The sequence below is a fragment of the Nicotiana tomentosiformis genome, chromosome 5 (assembly GCF_000390325.3).
Source record: "Nicotiana tomentosiformis chromosome 5, ASM39032v3, whole genome shotgun sequence".
NCBI lineage: Eukaryota > Viridiplantae > Streptophyta > Magnoliopsida > Solanales > Solanaceae > Nicotiana > Nicotiana tomentosiformis.
In genome coordinates, this window is record NC_090816.1 from 119,577,264 (window position 1) to 119,600,430 (window position 23,167).

At 39.6% G+C, this 23,167-nt stretch overlaps 1 protein-coding gene across 1 annotated transcript; it reads left to right on the plus strand.

Moving 5' to 3' along the window:
- Positions 1–20,300: 20,300 nt before the first annotated feature.
- Positions 20,301–22,967, plus strand: LOC104114362 (uncharacterized). Its single transcript, XM_009624790.4, has 3 exons — positions 20,301–21,046; positions 21,998–22,152; positions 22,251–22,967. Exons 1-3 carry the CDS (start codon positions 20,476–20,478, stop codon positions 22,512–22,514), a joined length of 990 nt encoding a protein of 329 aa, XP_009623085.1. The 5' UTR covers positions 20,301–20,475; the 3' UTR covers positions 22,515–22,967.
- Positions 22,968–23,167: the final 200 nt, after the last annotated feature.

The window sequence follows — 23,167 nt, forward strand, 5'->3', positions numbered from 1 at the left end:
TTTTGCCTTAAAAGTTCATTTTAGTTGACTTCGGTCAATATTTTTGGTAAACATGCCTGGATCCGTGCTTTGACGGTCCCGGTAGGTCCGTATCAAATTATGGGACCTGGGCGTATGCTCGGAATCGAATTTGGAGGTCTTAGCTTGAGTTATGAATTTTAGATGAAAATTAAAAGTTTGGAAATTATTTATTTTTAAGAATTGATTGATATTTGGCATTGTTAGTATCGGGTCCGTATTTTGGTCCCGGAACCCGGTACATGTTCATTACGATATTTAAGACATGTCTGTGAAATTTGGTGAGAAACAGAGTTGATTTGACGTGATTCGGACGTCCAGTTGAGAAGTTATGGATTTTAAAGTGTTCTTGAGAATTCCATTTGAATTGGTGCTAAATTTAGAGTTCTAGGTGTTATTTTAGTGATTTGATCGCGCGAGTAAATTCGTATGATGTTTTTAGACTTGTGTGCATGTTTGGTTTGGAGCCCCGATGGCTCGGGTGAGTTTAGAATAGGCCATAGGATTTTTTGGACTTTGGAAATCTCATTTTTCTGTAGAATCTGTGTTCTGGCATGTCCTTCTTCGCGTTAGCGAAGGTACTCTCGCGAACGCGAAGAGTAATCCGGTGAGGCTGAGAATCCTTCTTCACGAACGCGAAGAGTAATCCGGTGAGGCTGAGAATCCTTCTTCGCGAACGTGAAGTGATGGGGGGATTTACCCTTCGCGAATGCGACTTGCTCATCGCGAACGCGAAGCACTTGGGGACCTGGGGAGGGTTGGTCGTTCTTTCATCGCGAACGCGAGTAACGTCTCGCGAACGCGAAGGCCAGGGGAGCGTAACCATCGCTAACGCGAGCAACGTCTCGTGAACACGAAGGCTTGGCAGCCAGTACCCTTCGCGAACGCGACAGTGGCCTCGCATAAAACATAATCAAACACGGGTTTAAGCCATTTCTTCAACATTTTTCAAGAACCAAACGGGCAGAGGCGATTATAAAGAGTCATTTTCTTCCCCAAAGTATTGGTAAGTGATTCTAAACCATTTTCTTTCAATTACCCATTACATTCCTTGAATTATCAACCAAAAATCTAGAGTTTTTATGGTAGAATTAGGGGTTAGGGTAGAAAATAGGGATTTTGGGAATTTGGGTATTTAGAACTCAATTTGAGGTCGGATTCCAAAACTAATTAGATATTTGGGCTCGGGTGTAAATGGGTAAAAGGATTTTGGTCCGAACCTCGAGTTTTGACCAAGCGGGCCCGGGGTCGATTTTTCTACTTTTTGGAGGAAAATTTGAAAAATTTAATTTATGCAATATAATTGATTCCTTTAGTAATATTTGATATTATTGAGTCATTTTTAAATAGATACGAGTGGTTTGGAGGTGAATTCCAAAGGAAAAGTTGTGATTGAGGATTAAGTGGCCTTCAGAGCGAGGTAAGTGTTGTGTCTAACCCTAACTTGAGAGAATTAGAACCTTAGATTACTTGCTAAGTGAAATTCATGTGAGCGGCGTATATGTGAGGTGACGAGTACTTATGCGCCGCCAATTTACCTGTTTTCCATGTTTCTCAGTTTTTCTTATATTGTCTCTATCATATGCCTAATTGCGATGTGTTATACTAGTGTTGTTCAATTTATCGTTCTCATCATGTTTACGGATTTTCTGGTGATAATTGAGTTTTTATTTCAAAGTTGAGATTGATGTTATGGAACTAAATGTTGAGGTAAGGTTTGTACTTGCTATTCTATCTCCATATTGATATTTATGCATTGCATTATGGTAAGGGAGAGTGTTAATGCACGAAGGGTGATGCCGTGCCATATTATGAGTATTAATGCACGAATGGTGATGCCATCTCATCATGTTTACGGATTTTCTGGTGATAATTGAGTTTTTATTTCAAAGTTGAGATTGATGTTATGGAACCAAATGTTGAGGTAAGGTTTGTACTTGCTATTCTATCTCCCTGTTGATATTTATGCATCGCATTATGATAAGAGAGAGTGTTAATGCACGAAGGGTGATGCCGTGCCATATTGTGAGTATTAATGCACGAAGGGTGATGCCGTGCCATATTGTGAGTATTAATGCACGAAGGGTAATGTCGTGTCATATTGTGAGTGTTAATGCACGAAGGGTGATGACGTGCCATGATATGAGAGTAAAAGCACGAAGGGTGATGTCGTGTCATTTCTATTAATTTTATGGTGAGATTGAGAGTAAAAGCACAAAGGATGATGTCGTGCATTTTCCCTTACTGTATTCACTATTCCTATTGATTCATGGTATATTGACTACTCCGGTGATCATTCTGTTGTAGTTCTTTATCTTGTATTCCCCTCAGTATGTTTCTCCTCCCGACATTTCCTGTTTAGTTCTCCATTCATGTTATTTGCATATACACTGTTAAATTGTACAGGTTGATTGTAGGTGCCTTGCCTTAGCCTCATCACTACTTCGTCGAGGTTAGGCTCGATACTTACCAGTACATGGGGTCAGTTGTATTGATGATGCATTCTGCACTTTCTGTGCAAATTTTGATAACGGCTTTGGTTGATCGAGATTTTGCTATTGGACCGCTGTCCGTAGACTCAAGGTAGATCTGTTGGCGTTCACAGACCTTGAAGTTCCCGTCTATCTTTTTTGTTCTACTGTTTCTTTCATTCAGACAGTTTTATTTCTCTCACACTATTACTTGTAATAAATTCTATGCTCGTTAATTGTGACTCCAGATCCAGGTGGTAGTAATTAATATATTTTTAATGATATTCCGCACTTATTATATTTTATTTTAGTTAATTATTGTTACTTAATGAATGAAAATAAGGAATTGGTTTAATGATTCTCTAACATTGGCTTGCTTGGCAAGTGAAATGTTATGCGTCATCACGGTCCCGTCGGTGGAAAATTTCGGGTCGTGACAGTAGACCTATAATCATAGCCTCATATTCGGCTTCATTGTTAGTCAATTTCACAATTTTAATAGATTGCCTTATTACATTACCCGTGGGTGGTTTTAGCACGATTTCCAACCCAGACCCTTTCGGATTGGTAGCACCATTCGTGAATAGGGTCCAGACCCCCTAGCTAGTCCCCAAGGCATGTAATAATTCCTTCTCAACCTCGGGGATTAAGGCCGGTGTGAAGTTGGCCACGATGTCTGCCAAAATTTGAGGCATTATAGTTGTTCCAGGTTTGTACTTCAATATCATACCCGCTAACCTCTACGACCCATTTTGCTAGCCGACCTGAAAGCTCGAGTTTATGCATGACATTTCTTAGCAGATACGAGGTCACGTCACATATAGAATGACATTGAAAGTATGGTTTTAGTTTCCTAGATACGGTTAATAAGGCAACCCCTAATTTCTCTAGGTGTGGATACATCGTTTCGGCATCATCTAGGGTTCTACTAATATAATATATAGGAAATTGCATACCTTCTTCTTCCCAGACCAGGACACCAGTTACCGCTACCTCGGAGACTTCCAAGTAAAGGTATAATTGCTCGTTCTCCTTCCGGGTGTGCAGCAAAAAAGGTCTTGATAAGTACCATTTGCGTTCTTCTAAAGCCTATTGTCATTCTTGGGTCCATGAGAATTCGTTCTTTTTCTTTAGTAGCAAGAAGAATCGGTGGCTCCTACCTGATGACCAAGAAATAAATCAGCCCAATGCGGCTATCCGACCGGTCGGTCTCTATACCGCCTTGACGTTGTCAACTACGGTGATACCATGAAACCGAGGAACTTACCCGAGCCAACTCTGAAGGCACACTTCTCCGGGTTCAGCTTTATGTTATATTCCCTTAATATGTCGAAGGTTTCCTGCAAATGTTTCAAATAGTCTTCTGCTCGTAGGCACTTAACTAACATATCATCAATATAAACCTTCATTGATTTCCCTATATATTCCTTGAACATTTGATTAACTAGGCGTTGATATGTGGCACCGTCATGTTTTAACCAAAATGGCATCACGTTATAACAATATGTGCTAAATTTAGTTATGAAAGAAGTCTTCTCTTGGTCATCCGGGTCCATTCGTATTTGGTTGTACCCGCAATAGGCATCAAGAAAACTCAACGTATCGTGCCCAGCCGTTGCATCGATAATTCGGTCGACGTTAGGCAAAGAAAATGAATCCTTCAGGCATGCCTTATTCAAGTCCTTATAATCTACACATATTCTAAGCTTGTTTATTTTTTTGGTACGACTACTACGTTAGCTAGACAATCCGGGTATTTTACCTCCCGAATGAAACCTATTTTTAAGAGTTTAGATACATCGTCTTTAATGAATATGTGCTTGATTTTGGACTGTGGCCTCCTCTTCTGTTTGATCGAGTAAAATTTTGGATCCAAGCTCAATTTGTAAGTCCTACCTCTGGCGGGATCCCTGTCAGATCTAAGTGGAACCAGGCAAAACAATTGACATTAGCTTCAAGGATATCGATGATTTTTTTCCTGAGCTCGAGAGTTAATCCCTTGCCCAGGTATACCTTTCTGTCTGGTACGTGCTCGATCAATATGACTTGCTCTAGTTCCTCGAACGTCGACTTGGAGGCATCAGTATCATCGAGTGCTATGAAGGATCTCGGGACCCCGAAGTCATCTCTTTCATTCATTGGGTGTTCCTACTATTTTTTCGACCCGGTCTGGGTTTAGATCGGTGATTGCTATTTGGTGCCTTTCCCTTCGACCAGTCCCCCATTTTTTGATGTCGTGATTGCGGGCACCAGGCTCACTTTCTCGACATCGAATATCTCTTTTGTGACTGTTTGTTCATGGTAGATCATTTTTATTCCACTCGGGGTTGGAAATTTCAATGCTTGATGCAAGGTCGACGACACCGCCCTCATGTTGTGGACCCATGGTCTCCCGAACAAGGCATTGTATCTCATATCTCCCTAGATTACATAAAAAAAATTCTCATGGTTAGTTCCGGCTGTGTTGACCGGTAAGGTGATTTCACCCTTCGTTGTCTTGCACGCCATACTGAACCCTTTCAATACTTGAACTGCTAGTATGATCTGATCCAACAACCCTAATTGTTCCACGACTCTCCATTAGATAATGTTAGCCGAGCTACCTGGATTAATTAATACACGCTTAACTCGAGATTTATTAATAAGTAGAGATATTACCAGTGCATCGTTGTGAGGTTGAATGGCGCCCTCGGCGTCCTCATCGCTGAACGAGATGGATCCCTCGTGAACTTAGTCTTGAGTTCGTTTTTCTCTTGTGATAGAAACTTTGGTGCGCTTTATCATTGGCCCGTGTGGAAGATCTACACCTCCAATGATTATGTTAATCACATGTTGAGGTTCTTCCTACTCGATTGGTTTATTGGCGTCCCTGTTTTTGAAATGATTTTTGGCCCTCTCACTTAGTAATTCTCGAAGGTGCCCATTGTTGAATAGACGAGCCATTTCTTCCCTTAACTATCTATAATCATCGATTTTGTGACCACACGTACCGTGATATTTACATATAAAGTTGTGATCCCTCTGTGCAGGATCAGATTGGAGTGACCTCGGCCATTTGGTCTCCTTGATGCGACTGATGGACGACACTATACTTGTTGCATCTATGTTGAAGTTATATTCTGATAGTCTCGGGGAATCTCTTCCTCCGGGTGATCTGTCAAAACCGTTTCTATTTGCCAAACTTCGGTTGCTTAGACCTTAGTCGCTTCTTCTATCATTCCTGGTCGGGTGGCGATTGTATCCTTTTCCCCTTATATCCAAAATGTATGGCTCGTATTGATTTTGGGATGGTCTCGGCTCCTGATCCATAATTCTTTAAACTTGTCGTTCACTCTATTAGGGTAAACAAACCCCGAGGGAGCTCCTAGATGATTGTCCTCGACACTGATATTTGAATGGTACCTATTGCAGACATCGACCCCGGTGAAAAAAGGGTATTCCACCAAGTTTTGCTTTAATTGTTGGGAAGCAACCGAAATTCAGGGGTTGAGCCCTTGAGTAAACGCCAGAACAGACCAATCGTCTACAACCAGAGGCAGGTCTATCCGTTCCATCTGGAACCTCGACACGTATTTCCTAAACATCTCATTGTCCTTTTGCTTGACTTTAAGCATGTCTGATTTCCTCGTCTCAACTTTGATAGCGCCTCCATGGGCTTTAACGAAAGCATATGCAAGTATAACAAATGAATTAATAGAATTTGGGGGTAAGTTATGGTACCATATCATTGCTCCCTTGGATAAGGTTTCTCTAAATTTGTTCAGCAATACCAACTAGATCTCGCCGTCCTCAAGGTCATCACCTTTTATTGTACACGTGTAGGAGGTCACATGCTCGTTTGGATCCGTGGTTATGTTATATTTGGGAATATCGGGCATTCAGAACCTTTTCAAAATTGGCTTCGATGCCTCACTCGAGGAAAAGGTTTCTGAATGAACTTTTTGGATTCTGGTCCCTTATATCGAAGGCGCTCCCGGGATCTGATCGACCCTCGAATTGTAAGTCTCCACCTTCTTGTCATTTGGCTCTATCTTCTTTTCGGCAGACTCCACCCGTTTTGTCGGTGCTTCGAGCATTTTCATCACCTAGGAAGTTTCCCTGAATCCTAATCCATCTGATTCTGTGACAATCCATTTTTCTCTCCGAGTATCTTCTCCAATACGTTCAGGTTTGGTCGCGTTCTGTGCGTGATTTTGACTCTGCAGTTGTTCTATCTCCACTTATTGAGCTTGTAACATCTCAAAAATCAAACGTAAGCTAACTGCATCACCTCCATTTTTGGGCGCTTCTCGAGCCGATGGTCGGGGTGCCCCATAAATGTTGTTTCTGGGATCAATCAGTAGGTTGATATTGATTGCAACTTGTGAATTGGCATCGACTGGATCAACGATTGGAACGCTATTAAGGTCGACATGGGGTACGTCGTTGCTTGATATCATGTTATTATCTTCGTCATGGTGGCCTGACCCTGCATCCACATTCAAGTGAGATGACTGAGAATTTGACATTTTGATTAATCCTGAAATCAAACTTCAAAGAGCAAGTGTTAAATAAGGCGTGTTATAGAGATTCGTATTAAATCACCTCTATTATCCTTAGTCCCATGGTGGGCGCCAAACTATTTACCCTTAAAATGAGTAATAATTAAATGTGTATACGGTTTAAAGGATACATGATTTAATTTAACACGAGCGTTCTAACAATAAAAAATATTAAAAGAAAACAAGGCGATCAAACCAAATATGATGAAACAATTAAGCCTAGCATTAAGTTTAATGTTGGAAACCGGTTCCGATCGAGCCCTCGAGATGAGCTCGGTTGTAACCAAAGAAATGAACAGCTAAAGAATACTTTGAACAATAGCTAAAATACGAACGTAGACTTTTTTTGCTTAGATATGTGTGCCAACAATGGTAAAAAAAATGGAATTGTTCTCCCCTTTATATAGTGGAGTTTCAATCCTAGTACAGGTCTAAATAAGTTAAAAGTCCTTTTCTTCTAGTAAAACACAATCTGCAGTTGATATCGGGCGTGATCCGCGGTGTAATATCCGGTTGTTTTGCTTGAGCTTGATTCTTCCCATATTTGGCCATGCCAGATTCTTGACGTGTCATTCGTCCCCCTGGGCTCTGATCTGTGGGTTCCCTCGGCTTTACCCGAGCCAGCGTCGAACCACGTTGTCTCTCGTTTCTTTGTTAAGAAAATCGAGGGTAACTTTATCCCTCATTTTACTCGTACACGCTAGTTAACTTACTTAGAACTTTAAAAAAGAATCAATTGATTCTCCCTTGATTAGTTGTACTAACATAGTTATTCAACTATAGATGTAGTCATTCATATTATCAAGCTAAGTGTATTCATCGTATAGTGTTATTGAGAAAATGCAAGACACAAAAAATGACCATCATACCTTATGACGTGATGGATAGGATCCCTTCGTCTTAATGAGAAAATTTGGGTTCGGGTCTTGAAAATAAAAATAAAAATAAAAAATAATAGGGAGTGTTTTTTTTCCTTTTAATGACCTTGCATAACGCGGATTCGAATTAATTGGGATTTCTATATTAATATTGAATGCTGAGTAGGAAACAAAAACACACAAACTCCAAAATGGGTTGCATAATGAAGCAAAACATCCAGAGGCCTAGAGGTCGCGCCTACAACGGTTAGTTTGATGCAGTAGTTCTAATAAAATTCTTTACACTAACGAAATATCATGTGGATTGTATACGCTCAAAACCGATTTTACCATTTGTGTAATTAGTCAAGATTGGAACATGATGGACCAAGGGTCGTCTTCAAAAATATCGAAACGAGATCAGAAGCCATGTTATCAAACTCAAGATTCAGGGACCGATCAATACCGAGCTCAAAGTAAATATCGAGCTCGATTCCATACCAAACTCGAAGTCAATATCGAGCTCGAGTCAATACCGAGCCCGAGTCGATATCGAGTTCGAGTCAAATACCGATCCCAAGTCAATATCGAGCTCAACTCGATATCGAGCCTGAGTCAATATCGAACTCGAGTCGATATCGAGCTCGAGACCCGGAGATCGATAAGTACCAAGACCAACCAAGATCGAGCTATGAGACAAAAAGTCATTGTAGCAGTATTTAGGGAGAAAATCTCGGCGAGAATTAAGGAAAAACTAATTAAACAATCTATTATGGGATCTCCACTATGTAGTTTTTATTATATCCAAAGCATGATTTTTCCACTATATTAAGAGTGGGTATCATTTTTGTAAGGGTAGATACAACATCTAGAGAAGAAAACATTGATACACTCACATTCTAAAGATTATTACATTGATATATAGTTGAGATTATCCTTTTTTTAGCTTGGACATTGATTCATCTTGTTTGTTTGTAAATTATTTTTTACTCAGTTGGATTTGTATTTCCTTTTTTACAGTCAATATTGAATATTTTTTTACTAACTTTTCCGATTTGTACCAAGCTACACCACGTATCCTTAAAACTACGTATAAATTCAACTCTATCTGTTTTTTGGGTAAACAGTTTGGCGCCCACCGTGGGGCTAAGGATAATAGTGGTTATTTGGTACGAATCTCCGTGAAACACACTATTTTACATTTGCTCTTGGAAGTATCATTGATTTCAGGCTTAAAACGACGAATTCACAATTAATGGCCCTACCTATCGACAACGAAGCTGGCCTTCAACATGAGAACAACAACTTGACGCCCGGGTGGTGAAAGGCCACTTGTCGATCCCGTTGAAGCTCAGATCGAAGAGCCAATAGACTTTAATTCATATGTGGCGATCAAGGCAAACCGACGTTCTGATCCTGAAAATAACATTCATGGTGGAACTCGATATGCAACTCGAAATACCCAAAACGCTGAGGAAAACGGAATCAGCTTGCGTATGATTTTTTAAATGTTGCAAGCTCAACAAGTAGCAATAGCCCAGTTGCAAATCCAAACCCAGGCACCGACCAGGCTCGAGCCCAGTCCACCCCAAGAAGTCACTAACAAAACGGGACCGACTATAGTGAGATCGAATGAACAAGAATCGGGGACTAATCCCAAAATTATTAAGATGCTCGAGGTACTGACAAAACGAATAGAATTAGAAAAAAGGAATATCGAATCAAACGACCAAAATATGGAAACATATTAACTCCAGGGTTGATCAGATCTCGGGGGCACCGCCGATGTTAAAGGGCGTGAATTCCAAAAAGTTCGTGCAAAAGCCTTTCCCCCCGAGTGCGGCTCCAAAATTGATCCCCAAGAAGTCCTGCATGCCCAAAATTCCTAAATATAATGGACGACTGTCCCCAATGAACACGTCACCTCTTACACATGTTCCATCAAAGGGAATGATCTAGAAGATGACGAGATCAAATCTGTATTATTGAAAAAATTCGGTGAAACCATGTCAAAGGGAGAAATGATATGGTATCATAATTTACCGCCTAACTTTATCGATTATTTTGCTATGCTTGCAGATTCTTTCGTAAAAACACACGTCGGAGCCATGAAGGTCGAGACCAGGAAGTCGGACCTTTTCAAGGTAAGGCAAAAAAATAACGAGATACTAAGAGAGTTCGTATCTCGTTTCTAAACGGAACGAATGGATCTACCACTGGTCACAGACGATTGGGCTGTACTAGCTTTCACTCAAGGACTGAATGAACGAAGCTCGATAGTTTCACAACAATTGAAGCAAAACTTAATATAATACCCTGCCACTACATGGGCCGATGTGCACAATCAGTATCAATCAAAAATCATAGTCGAAGATGGTCAATTCGGAGTCCCTTCGGAGTCTATTTATCCATCCAGGAACCTGAAAGAACCAAGAGAGACACCGATCGCAGTCCAGGGTCAAGCAGGGATTGATATCAGCCACATAATGAAGATCGTAGGAGCAACGGACCGGTCGTAACCATGTGAGAAACAAAAGAAGAAATAATCAAGGTCGAAATAATCAGGGGTCACGACCAAAAACGACTTCGACAGGCCCGTCGGGCCTAAAGAAGCACCAAGGCCTAAAAAAGCACCAAGATTTGGAACGTAACTAACCTAAAAAGCGATACTACTGCTGAGGTATGATCCCCGTTTGTTTCTCTTTTTTATACTTCAAAACTAACAATTGTAGGTAACTTAGAACAACGGTTCGATGTTAAATGTTGCGTCACCAGTAACCGAGGCTTCTCTATCTGATCAACCTCGAATACTGGGGGGTGTCTCCCTCGGATATCACGCAAGCAACAAAGAAAAAGATTTACGTTAAAAGGTCCCTAAGAAGACAAGATTATTGTATGGGCCAAATGGTCAAATGAACCGTGCCCGCGTAGATTGCTCAAACCTTAAGCATAAAACATATACGCATGTAAGATTATTTCACACAAGAATGAAAATAGGTCCCTCCAAGAATTCATTGCATCCGATTTCTATGGATATATCGAGCCTAAGGGCTACATTACTTCGAGTTCGAGCAAACACTCATTCTACCATTAAGCCTAAGGGCTACATTACTTCGAGTTCAAGAAAACACTCACTCGATTATTAAGCCTAAGGGCTACATTACTTCGAGTTCGAGCAACTGTGCCCGCGTAGATTGCTCAAGCCTTAAGCATAAAATATGTACGCATGTAAGATTATTTCACACAAGAATGAAAAGAGGTCCCTCCAAGAATTTATTGCATACGATTTCTATGGATATATCGAGATTAAGGGCTACATTACATCGAGTTCGAGCAAACACTCACTTGGCCATTAAGCCTAAGGGCTACATTACTTCGAGTTAGAGCAAACACTCACTCGACCATTAAGCCTAAGGGATACATTACTTCGAATTCGAGCAAACACTCACTCGACCATTAAGTGTAAGGGCTACATTACTTCGAGTTCGAGCAAACACTCACTTGACCATTAAGCATAAGGGCTACATTACTTTGAGTCTGAGCAAACACTCACTTGAACATTAAGCCTAAGGGCTACATTACTTCGAGTTCGAGCAAACACTCACTTGACCATTAAGCCTAATGGCTACATTACTTCGAGTTCGAGCAAACACTCACTCGACCATTAAGCATAAGGGCTACATTACTTCAAGTTCGAGCAAACACACACTTGACCATTAAGCCTAAGGGTTACATTACTTCGAATTCGAGCAAACACTCACTTGACCATTAAGCCTAAGGGCTACATTACTTTGAGTTCGAGCAAACACTCACTCGGCCATTAATCCTAAGGGCTACATGACTTTGAGTCCGAACAAACACTCACTCAACCATCAAGCCTAAGGGCTACATTCCTTAGAGTTCGAGTAAACACCCACTCGACCATCAAGCTTAAGGGCTATATTACTTTGAGTTCGAGCAAACACTCACTCGACCATTAAGCCTAAGGGATACATTACTTCGAGTTCGAGCAAACACTCACTCGACCATTAAGCTTAAGGGCTACATTACTTCGAATTCGAGCAAACACTCACTCACCATTAAGCCTAAGGGCTACATTACTTCGAGTTCGAGCAAACACTCACTCGACCATTAAGACTAAGGGCTACTTTACTTCGAGTTCAAGCAAACACTCACTCGACCATTAAGCCTAAGGGCTACATTACTTCGAGTTCGAGTAAAAAATCACTCGACCATTAAGCCTAAGGACTACATTACTTCGAGTTCGAGCAAACACTAACTCGACCATTAAGCCTAAGGGCTACATTACTTCGAGTTCGGGCAAACACTCACTCGACCATTAAGTCTAAGGGTTACATTACTTCGAGTTCGAGCAAATACTCACTCGATCATTAAACATAAGGGCTACATTACTTCGAGTTTGAGTAAACACTCACTCGACCATTAAGCATAAGGGCTGTTTTTCACTTCGAGTTGGAGAAATCATTCTCACTCGACCATTAAGCCCAAGGGCCATATTGATTCAAGTTCGAACTATTTCCCTGAATCAGGGACTACGTATCAAGATTAAAAAGGCTACTCTATTTTAAGTTTAAGCAAATCATTTCATTTGACATCTATCCATCGAGCCTAGGGGCCACCTCAGTTCGAATTCGGACATTCACGTGAGGACTGCTTATAAGAAACGGTCGAGTGCAGTACTTACTACCGTCCTTCACTATCTCAATCTTGGACCTTCGAATAATCATTCAATGCTAAGGCACTTTTGACCTTGGTATAAATTAAAAAGGCAAAAGATTAGAAAGCCATAAAAGGGAAAAAGTTTTATATACAAATCTTTTACAAAGGCAACTCAGCCCGAATGAAGTTCTTTACAAAGGCCGAAAATAGCCTCAAAATAAATAACAACAACTACCTAATATCCTAAATGGCTTGGTCTTCATCGGAGGCCGCGTCCTCGGCATCTTCCCCATCTTCAGATTCGCTCGATCTATCGGAGTCTTCCTCAAGGAAGGCCAGCCTTCGAGCCTTGTTTTTCTCCGCCTTGGCAATTTCAATCTCGGCCCCTTCATCGAAGCCCTGAGCACTGACCTCCTCGAGAGCTTCTCTCCGAGCCTGCCATTTAACGTGCTCGACCATGCTCTTGGCTTTGGCTTGGTTGACCTCAACATCGATCCTGAACTGGGACATTTTAGCATCAGCTCATTTATTGGCCTCGATCACCTCAGATTTGGCCACTTCAAGTTCATCAGCCAAGCTTGCTTTATCAGAAATAGCCAAAGCTAACCGATCTTGAAGCTCTTTCATTCTCTCGATCAGCCGCAAGGCATTTTCTTTTGCAGATCGAAGTTGGTCCTCAGACAACTCCAACTCAGCTTGAACAACTTCCTTTTTCAAGGCAAGGATATCCATATTCTTTTTAAATTCTTCCACCTTGGCCAGTAGCCCATATACCTGTGGGTTGAGCCGTCTGATCTGCGATCCTCTGCTGAACCTGCAGAATCAGATCGTTAGTAGTTATATCCAATTCATCTTCACTATCATGAAAAAATAGGAATACCTTCTCAGCTATCTCCTTGTGCTCTTCCCGAGCTACTGTCAAATCTGCTCGAAGGTTTTCACTAAGAAGCTTGTAAGAGTAACTCTTCTTAGTGAGGTTCTGAACCTCAGCCTCATGCTCCTCTCGGATTCAAAGGAAGGACTCATGATGCAGCACTGAAGCCTACAAATATAGGAAAAATGTTAGAATTATCTAAATGTAAAGAAGAAACAACTAATATGCCATCGAAGTTACCCGATTCAGAGCACAGTGGGCCTCGTTGAAAAGGCATGCGGGTCCTACCGCATTCATCATTGATTGATCCTCTTCTGTTACCAAGGACCGAAGGTAACTAACAAACCCCACGGGGGAAGAAAAAATTCTGGTATCATCCGGGACGGAGAGCACTACCCTCCGCCTACGATCGAGATCAATACTCGGGGCCGGGAATCGGTCCACCAGTTTCAGAACTGACGAAGACCCAGCATAGCCCGACCATTATGATTTCTTTGGTATCGGTAATCCATCAAACCCGATAACCTCCTCCGAGGCAGCTGACTCGATCCCATCCGGAAAACTGTGGATATCAGTCGGTCATGAATGCCCTCGTACGATCGACCTTCCAACATACTGTCCTTACGGATCATAGCATCCGATATATGAGAGGATCGGGTAATATCAACTACCCCAAGCTCGTCCCTCGAGGTATCTTCTACCAAGATGTCCTACCCTTGGTCTCTCCCTCGACCATCTCAGCTTGAGATCGAATATTCTCGGCTTTCCCTTGTTCGGGAATCACGACCAGAACTCCCTTGTTAACCTCCGCCGATTCAGAGGATTGTTGTATCACAACATTGGCCCGTACACATGCTAACTCCTCTTCTTCTTCTTCGGGCTCGTCCCTTAATCAGCTGATCAAGTCCAAAGGCATGATATCGGAGCCCCCTTGGGTTTGCGAGTTCTCGTCACCAGATTTTTCCTGTCCGAGACCGGGGAACTTGGTGCATCTTTTCTTTTCCTCTCTTTAACCTGCTTCAGGGCAGGGACTTCTTCATCACCAGATGGGGGCCTCATAACAACATCTTTCCCGAGTCCTACAAAGAAGAAATGAGGGTAAGTAAGTGAAGCAGATCGAGCTACAAACAAACTGAAAAAGAGACTTACCATGACTACGGGCCTCCCATCGACCCTTTGATAGTTCCACCCAAGCACGCTCAAAATACGGTCTTTGCAGCACGAGACCTTCAACCCATTGTTTAAGGTCCGGGATCGGTTCCGACATCTGAGCAACAACTGCAACAGAAAAGAGAGAGTGGATCAAGAAAATGAAAGGCGGTCCCAAATTGAAATGCTCGAAAGGAAGCAAATACTCACGACTCATATTCCATTTCTCAGGAAACGGCATGTCGGCGGCAGAAATCAGGTCCGAGGTTTTGACTCGAACAAACCAGCCCATCTAACCTCGATCACGAGTTTTGTCTATACTAGAGAACGATGCTTTAGTGGCTCAGCGAGCTAGCTTGATCATCCCTCATCGATAGAGTCGGGGTCTATAAAGGCGCATAAGGTGATCGAGGGTGAAAAAATACCCCTCAATTTTCCTTGAGAAGAATTGAAGAAAAATCACTATTCTCCAAAACGAAGGATGAATTTGGCCAAGGGTCACGTCGTATCTTTTACAAAAAGCGACGATGACAGGATCTGATGGACCCAACGTGAAAGGGTAAGTATAGACACTTAAGAACCTTTCCACGCGGGTAGTAATTGATTCTTCGAGCGTTGAAACTACCACATGTTTGTCGCCCCAGTTTCATTCCTTTTTTCCTTTCCGAGAATTTTCTCGGTGATTGAACACTGGTACCTCGAGACCAGCTCACATTGGCCTTGTACCGAAGAAGGTTTTTCAACTTTGAAATCAATGACAATCGAGCACCCTACCGGAACGAACTCCTCGGGGCGGGGCTACGCTGCATCCTCGCCGCTGGTAGGCAGCGATGAAGAAGCGGACTCTTTCTGCGGCACTGTTTTGGATGTTTTCGCCATTAATTAATAAAGGAAATAGAATTAGGTTTGTTTGTGATATAAAGTATATGAAGCAGAGGGATTTTTGAAGAAAATACAAGAGCAGAGGAAAAACATTTGGGTAAAATGTTTGGGTGCGGATAAAAGTTTGAATATTTATAGGCCTGATAATGACGGTTCAAAACCAGCAGTGACCGACCATCATCTGACGTACATTTAATGCCATGGTAACTGAACCGACGAGACATTTATCACGTACGTCATGGTCGGGCTTGATGCAAACGTTAGAGTATATCTAGTCATATCGTTGGGAAATCATGTCGTTTCTCGCCATATTCTTCCCGAGAAACGAGAGGACTATCTGTATACGGTCAAAACCGATTTTGCCCTTCGTGTAATTAGTCAAGATTGGAATATGATGGACCAAGAGTCGTCTTCATAATATCGAGGAGAGATCCGAAGCTAGCTTATCAAACTCAAGATTCATGGACCGATCAATACCGAGCTCAAAGTCAATATCGAGCTCGATTCAATACCCAACTCGAAGTCAATATCGAGCTCGAGTCAATACCTAGCCCGAGTCAATACCGAGCCCGAGTCAATATCGAGTTCGAGTCAAATACCGATCCCGAGTCAATATCGATCCCGACTCGATATCGAGCCCGAGTCAATATCGAGCTCGAGTCGATATCGAGCTCGAGACCCGGAGATCGATCAGTACCAAGACCAACCAAGATCGAGCTATGAGACAAAAAGTCGTTGTAGCCGCATTTAGGGAGAGAATCTCGGCGAGAATTAAGGAAAAACTAATTAGACAATCTATTATGGGATCTCCACTATGTAGTTTTTATTATATCCAAACCATGATTTTCCACTATATTAAGAGTGGGTATCATTTTTGTAAGGGTAGATAAAATATCTAGAGAAAAAAACATTGATACCCTCACATTCTAAAGATTATTATATTGATATATAGTTAAGATTATCCTTTTTTGAGCTTGGATATTGATTCATCTTGTTTGTTTATAAATCGTTTTCTACTCAGTTGGATTTTTATTTCATTCCTTTTTTACAGTCAATATTGGATATTTTTCTACTTACTTTTCTGATTTGTACCAAGCTACACCACATATTCTTAGAACTACGTATAAATTTAATTCTATCCGTTTTTCGGGTAAACATGAATAAAGTTTTTTTTCTCTCTCTCACATATACCATTTATAAAATTGGAAGTTCAAACTTCTTGTATAAATTTGAATTATTAGATATTGACTCTATCATTGAGGTAGCAATCAATTCTTCAAGAGGAAATGCTGATAGGAACAACTCACTAAAAGCCATAAATCCACTTTGCCATGTTCACTTGGAAGAAGGATAAATGCATACTCTAACATTCTTTCATTACACGTAATAATCATTCCTTAACCAACTCACCAAACTAACACTTAGTACATTGGGTGAGAACACGACTTCAAAACCTTTTTCTTACGGATTTCCATTTTTTGTTTTCCTTTTATTACCATCTGATTCTAGTTAGAAAAGTTTCATTCATTCTCAGGAATTGTCACTCTTTTTCAAATATTGTTTTATGTAATTAACGTACCCCATAAACGGCTAATTTAGATTTATGATCATTTATAAATGTTATTTTAGTTATATATATTCATTTTCACACGAAAATAATAAAAAATTAACATAAGAGTTCAATAAATAAAACACATAATATCGTTTTTACCGAATTTTTCGTTACTCATGTCAACATTCTCACTTCTGATATTTCCAGGTTTTGTGACCAAAAACCTTCCCCGATTGACAGATCATTCCGCTACTAATACTTGAAAATGCAGCTTTCAAGGTTTCGTCGCTTCGGTAAATCATATCTTATAGGATCATTCTTCTATTAAAATTTACCTGGTAAACTTCGTTTCATAAGATACACCGGTAGAGTAATAAATATTCTATCTGCTTCGTGGCAATAACCGGACCATTTCATTTACGTCTTATGAAAGTTTAGATCTATAACGTTACAAGCTCATGGCTAATAAGGCATAATTTTAGATGTAAATATAAAAGGATGGGACAACAACAACAATTACGATATTTTATGATAAATACATATTTATAATGACGTTTTAATTCCAAACTAATTGGGAAATACGGTATAAATGTTTACTATTATTTCGTCCCATTTTGACTCTTATCATTTCAACATCCAATAATTCAGTCCATTTAAAAATGGAAATTCTTTAGTATAATTTTTATAGACAAATAAATCTCCAAACTTTATTAAAAGAGTCCTAGCAAATATTGAATCTACTTTAACCATGTCATCGTGCCTAAAAATTTAGTAATCCCAGATAGTTGGCATCGTCCAAAAAGGCGTTGGACAACTATACTATAAGCTAGTCTCAAGAAAGTCCTTATTTGCCACTTGTTAACAAATTGCATCATCAAGTTCATTGTCATAGATGAATAGTTAGGCAGATCTGAGTACAATATTTTATGTGCGAAATATAAATATATATATAAAAATTTATTAAAATTATAACAATTAATCAATATAAATTTATAATTTAAAAATTAAATTCTAAATCCGTAATAGCCCAACAAAACTTTCAAGAAGCTGGTTCATCAATATTGATAGATTGATGTCTCCGACTCTCCATAGCTATATGTCTATTTATCTATTAGGAGCGTACGTGTTTCTTTGTGTTTGTTACGCGACCAGGTTGCTACTATGCATTAAAATGATTTGATGGTAAGACAACAGAATACGCAACTTAATTACTTAAATATCCATAAATTGTTTTCTTGTATCGACTAGATAAAACTATTTTTTTTAACACATTTGATATTAGTGAAGGGGAAGACAAAATGGAGACCATGAGACTTGAACCAAAATCTATTACACTCTATTATTTGGTGAAGAATCTTCATCTTCTTTTTTGGGGTTTTCGCTAGGTGTTTGGTATTTATATTGAGGCCCCAACAAATTTAGATTTGCATCGCATAAAGTTTATTAAAAAAAGGATCGCTCCTTATCATGATTTTCATCATTTCCAAAACTAGCTAGAATTCGAAATTTATATCAAAAAGTGGAGGAATCTTATTTATCCTACTACAAAAGTGAAAAAATTTCATATAAATAAATTTGGAGACAAGAGAGCTGCTTATGGACAAGTAAGCTAGGCTTGAAGTTATGTCAAATGATAATATAAATTATTAATATGATTAGTGTAATTTAATCAGTTATATACCACATTTATTAATCTTTTATACATGCAAACTCGAGTCGAGAATTTATCAGAAACAATCTCTCTACCTACAACATGTAAGGATAAGATATGTGTACGCACTACCCTCCACAGACTCCACTTTTGAAAACACACTTTATGTTATCATCTTTATCTCGTATATATGCATATACATATATTTTGAGTATTATCTCACTTTCACTATGCACAATTGGCTGTTTTATTTAACATCTTTTCATCTTTGGTTATAAAAAAATGACATCTTTTTATATTTAAAGTTATTTTACTTTAATTTTAAACTTTTTATTTTATTCTTAATGAGATGATTTATTGTAGAACAAATGTCTATAATTTATTTTAAATCATCAAATTTATAATTTTTGTAAAAACAATTGTGCCTAGTCAAATGCCCTCACACATGGGGGATTTAGGGGGCGGAAGGGGGTTCGCCCGAACCTTTTTCGTCAAAAAATTACACTGTATATATATATGGTAAAATCTATTTTTTACCTCTATATATTATATTTTGAATCCCCTTGATACAACTCATAAATTAGTGGTCAAGGAGGTTTGAAACTTTTGTAAGGATTGATTCAATTCTCACTAGCTACAATCATTTTTAACGTTTTCCTTTTTTGAACCATCCTGCCTCCGCCACCGCCCTCGCATCAATGAGATGGGAGATGTAGTACTCCCTCCGTTTCAGTTTATGTGAACCTATTTTCTTTTTGGTCCGTTCAAAAAAGAATGACTCTTTTCTAAATTTGGAAATAATTTAGCTTAAACTTACAATTCTACCATTAATGAGAAGTTTTTATAACCACACAAATACTCTGGGGCCTTTTTGACTTGTTTATGACCACAAATTTCAAAAATCTTTATTTTTTTGAAATTCCGTGTCCAGTCAAATATGTTCACGTAAATTAAAACGGATTAGCAATAATTAAATCAGGTCAAATTAAGAATGAGTAACGCTTCACATGCAAGTCAAAAAAAGATGACATCAAATCAAAGACGTTAAGCCCAACGTAAACAACAACGAACCAAAACAAACAAAGCCGCCCGGTCCGGTCCCAAAGGAGCGTCTAATTCCAATTGGCACTTAACTCCCTTTTTCTTCTGTTTATCCAACTGTTATAATGCGCTTATAATCCCTGATTTTTCGTTCTCATCTTCCTCGTGAAGCTGCCATTATACTGATGTGTTATTATTAGTAGTAGTATTTATAATATACTGCACACATCCCCAAAGCTAAATACTCAAGAAAATTCAGTAAACTCAATACCAATACCCCTGCAATTTCCCCATTAATGTGCACGTCTAGTTTTCTTCACACTCCCCCATATAACACCCCATTTCTTACTTAATCCATATTTTTTCCCTCTTGATCTAGATCCTTTCACTTGCTTTTTCAATATATAAACATATTGGGTTCCGTACAGTGGTGAACTCCCCTGTTTCACTTTCAAGATTTGTTTCATGTCTTGTCCTTTTCTTTTCTGTTAAGCACTTGCCATTTCTTCCATTGAACTCTTCCATTTGGTCCTAACCAAGAATATTAAATTTGCTTAATTCCAAAAACCCATAAATAATTTTTCATAAATAATTGTCATTTTTTCCATTGAACTCTTCCGCAAGTGCTCTGAGAGAATATTTTGTAGCTTCATTTGGTCATATTCGAGAAAATAATATACTCTTGGTTATTTTCCAAAACCCAGAAATTATTTTCATCAAGATAGTCATATTTTCGATTTTGTTAGGATTTGGGTATTAATGGGGAATTGTTTCGGGATATCAAGAAAGTTGACGTCGGAGATAGCGCCGGCCGACGTGATAAAGAAACATCCGGCCGTCAAACTGTACGGACTGCCGAATAATATTTCAACCTATTACATTCGATGTGCTCTGCTTTACAAGCCGGTGACTGTCCATTTTATTCCCTCAGAGACCCACCGCTCGCCGGTACTGGAGTACAAATCCGACTCCGTTACGGGGTCCGTTAACGACGTGTTGCGTTACTTGGACGTGAAGTTTCCGGAGCCGAAGTTGTCGACGAGGTGGGGAATCGGTGGGGGTGGGTGGTGTGATGAAACGACGCCGTTTGTGGTTTGGCTGGTGATACTGCAGCATAGGAGTATGACGTGGCACTTGGAGAGAATGGGGAGGTGGGGTGAAGACTTGGCGGGTCGGGGCGGGAAGGCGCGGGGCGATCCGGCGATGGGGACTCCGAAAATGGAAGTGAGGAAGTTTGCGAGGAGTTATTCACAGTTGTTGGAGCTGATGCTTGAGCATGCTCAAATGGAGGAGAGAGTTGTTTTCCCAATCTTGGAAAAGGCTGATAGAGGTAACTTCAGTATAGTAATATAGATAGCTATTTCTTTTCTTTTAATCAAATTGCTGAGTATTTATAAGTGATAATTTGTTTTTTAGTTCCATTGATCAAGTGTAAATCAAGTACCTAATGTGGGAATTCCTTTTATCAATCAGTCAATTGCACCTCAATCCAAAATTGTTCGTTATGATCAAAGAACTATATTTATCTGTTCTGTTTTACTACGGTTCAGTAATCAGAGGATTCACTATAGTTAGACTAGTTTTAGTTTTACACTGGTTAGCATACAACTACTCTTTACCTTTTATCCAGACTTGGATTGGTTATGCTTGGAAAATGTTCTTTGTTATGCTTAATTCTATTTGAGATTTGCCTAATTTAAGAAAGATATTTGGAAATGGAAAAGGGAGTGGTGTTACAGCTTCAGAGTTGCATAGCAGAGTGTGCAATAAAGTTGGAAATTGCGAGATTTATTGATCGTTTAGTGACCATATGTATGACGAGATGCAAAACAAATTCTGATCTTTAGATTTGTTTCTCTTCATAGTGGTATAGTTAATTTTATGTAAGTTACACAATTAACTTAATTAAAAATGAAAACAGTATCTGCCTGTGAGAAAAATCGAACAATTAATTCGATATTTTAGAAGTATCCTAACTTGAATATGAAGTTTGAAAAATAGGAGAATATTTGTAAATAGCAGATCAACCAAGCATACATCAGAAGGGGAGTTTTCTCCTGGATTATTCGGCTCGGGGGTTATTGAACTCAAAGCCAAATTTTCCAAGACGGGAAGTAACTGGTCGACAAGAATGTTTAGCTTATTCAGTTCTTCTATTGTGATTTTTCCTAGTTTAATTTCTTAGTTTGTCAAAGGTTAGTTGCTTATCCAGATCATGCTGATCTGGTAGTCTATTATTTTGCTGCAATATCATTGACCTCTAAATTGGTCATGATTTCAGGATTGTCTAAAGCTGTAAATGAGGAGCACGCAAGGGACCTTCCGATGATGAATGGTATTAAAGAAGATATCAAATCTATCGGAGTTCTTGATTCAGGGCATCCTTCCTACCAAGAGGCCCTCTGCAACCTCTCTACTCGGCTCAAAACCTTACAGGTTCATTCCGCCTTCACTACGTCAAGATTTTAGTCCTCCAAATTCTTCTGAAATATGAATATCTATTACTAAAAGTCTTACTATATATCTAATGACAGGAGCATAGCAAGAAGCACTTCGAAGAGGAGGAGAAGAATCTACTGCCGCTGATGGAGGCAGCCGAATTGAGTAAAGCGCAACAGGATAAAGTCCTAGACCAGTGCTTGGATGTCATGCACGGGACACACTCCCATCTCTTTCGTTTCTTTATGGAAGGCCTCCTCCCTCAGGACGCAATGCATTACTTGGACATGCTTTCTAGGTGCAGTGACCAAAACCGAGTGTCTTCAATGCTACGGTTAATTGTTGATAAGGTTGTATGATTCGAGTTTGACAATCAATCACCGTCGCTTTGAAATATAAATAGTTATCATCATCAACAGTTGTTGTTCTAGCTTTGCTTTTAAAGTGGAACACTTGATGTTAAGCTCACTATAAATGCTTTGCTTTGCACTTCTTTAATGTCCTTTGGGGCTCCTAAATTGAGTCCTTAAGCATCAATGATACCTTTTGTTGTTTCTTTCACGGGCAGATGCTCAAAGCAAAAGGGAGGAGAGGTTGCCTTTTGTTCTTTCTACTTTTCATTTTTTTCTTTCTTTTTTCTTTCACTTTAGCAGTTTAGCTGGTTATACAGTTAGTCTGTACATAGTAGGGGACAGATATGCTTTTGATGGATGTTGCTTTGAATCTACTTCTCTGCTAATGTAACTAATTTGAATGTGGTCCATGTGGATGTTGTTACTTTTCTGTAAATAAGGAAGATTTTATTCCACTTATGCTTTGTCCAGTTTTCTATCGGAAACAACCTCTTTACCTTTATCAAGTAGGGGTAAAATTTGCGTACACACTATCCTCCCCATACCCACTCGTGGGATTACGCTTGCTTTTGTTGTTGTTGTTGTTGTTGTTATGCTTTGGCCATTTACATTTAGTTTCTTGCATAGCATGTAATTTGGTCTTAACTTTTGATGCCTTT

What these genes read in the sequence shown, in the direction of transcription:
- LOC104114362 (XM_009624790.4), top strand. Translation starts at nt 20,476, where the DNA reads ATGGGGAATTGTTTCGGGATATCAAGAAAGTTGACGTCGGAGATAGCG. An exon ending in CTTGGAAAAGGCTGATAGAG is followed by an intron (nt 21,047 to 21,997) that starts GTAACTTCAGTA and finishes TCATGATTTCAG; the next exon opens with GATTGTCTAAAGCTGTAAAT. An exon ending in CTCGGCTCAAAACCTTACAG is followed by an intron (nt 22,153 to 22,250) that starts GTTCATTCCGCC and finishes ATCTAATGACAG; the next exon opens with GAGCATAGCAAGAAGCACTT.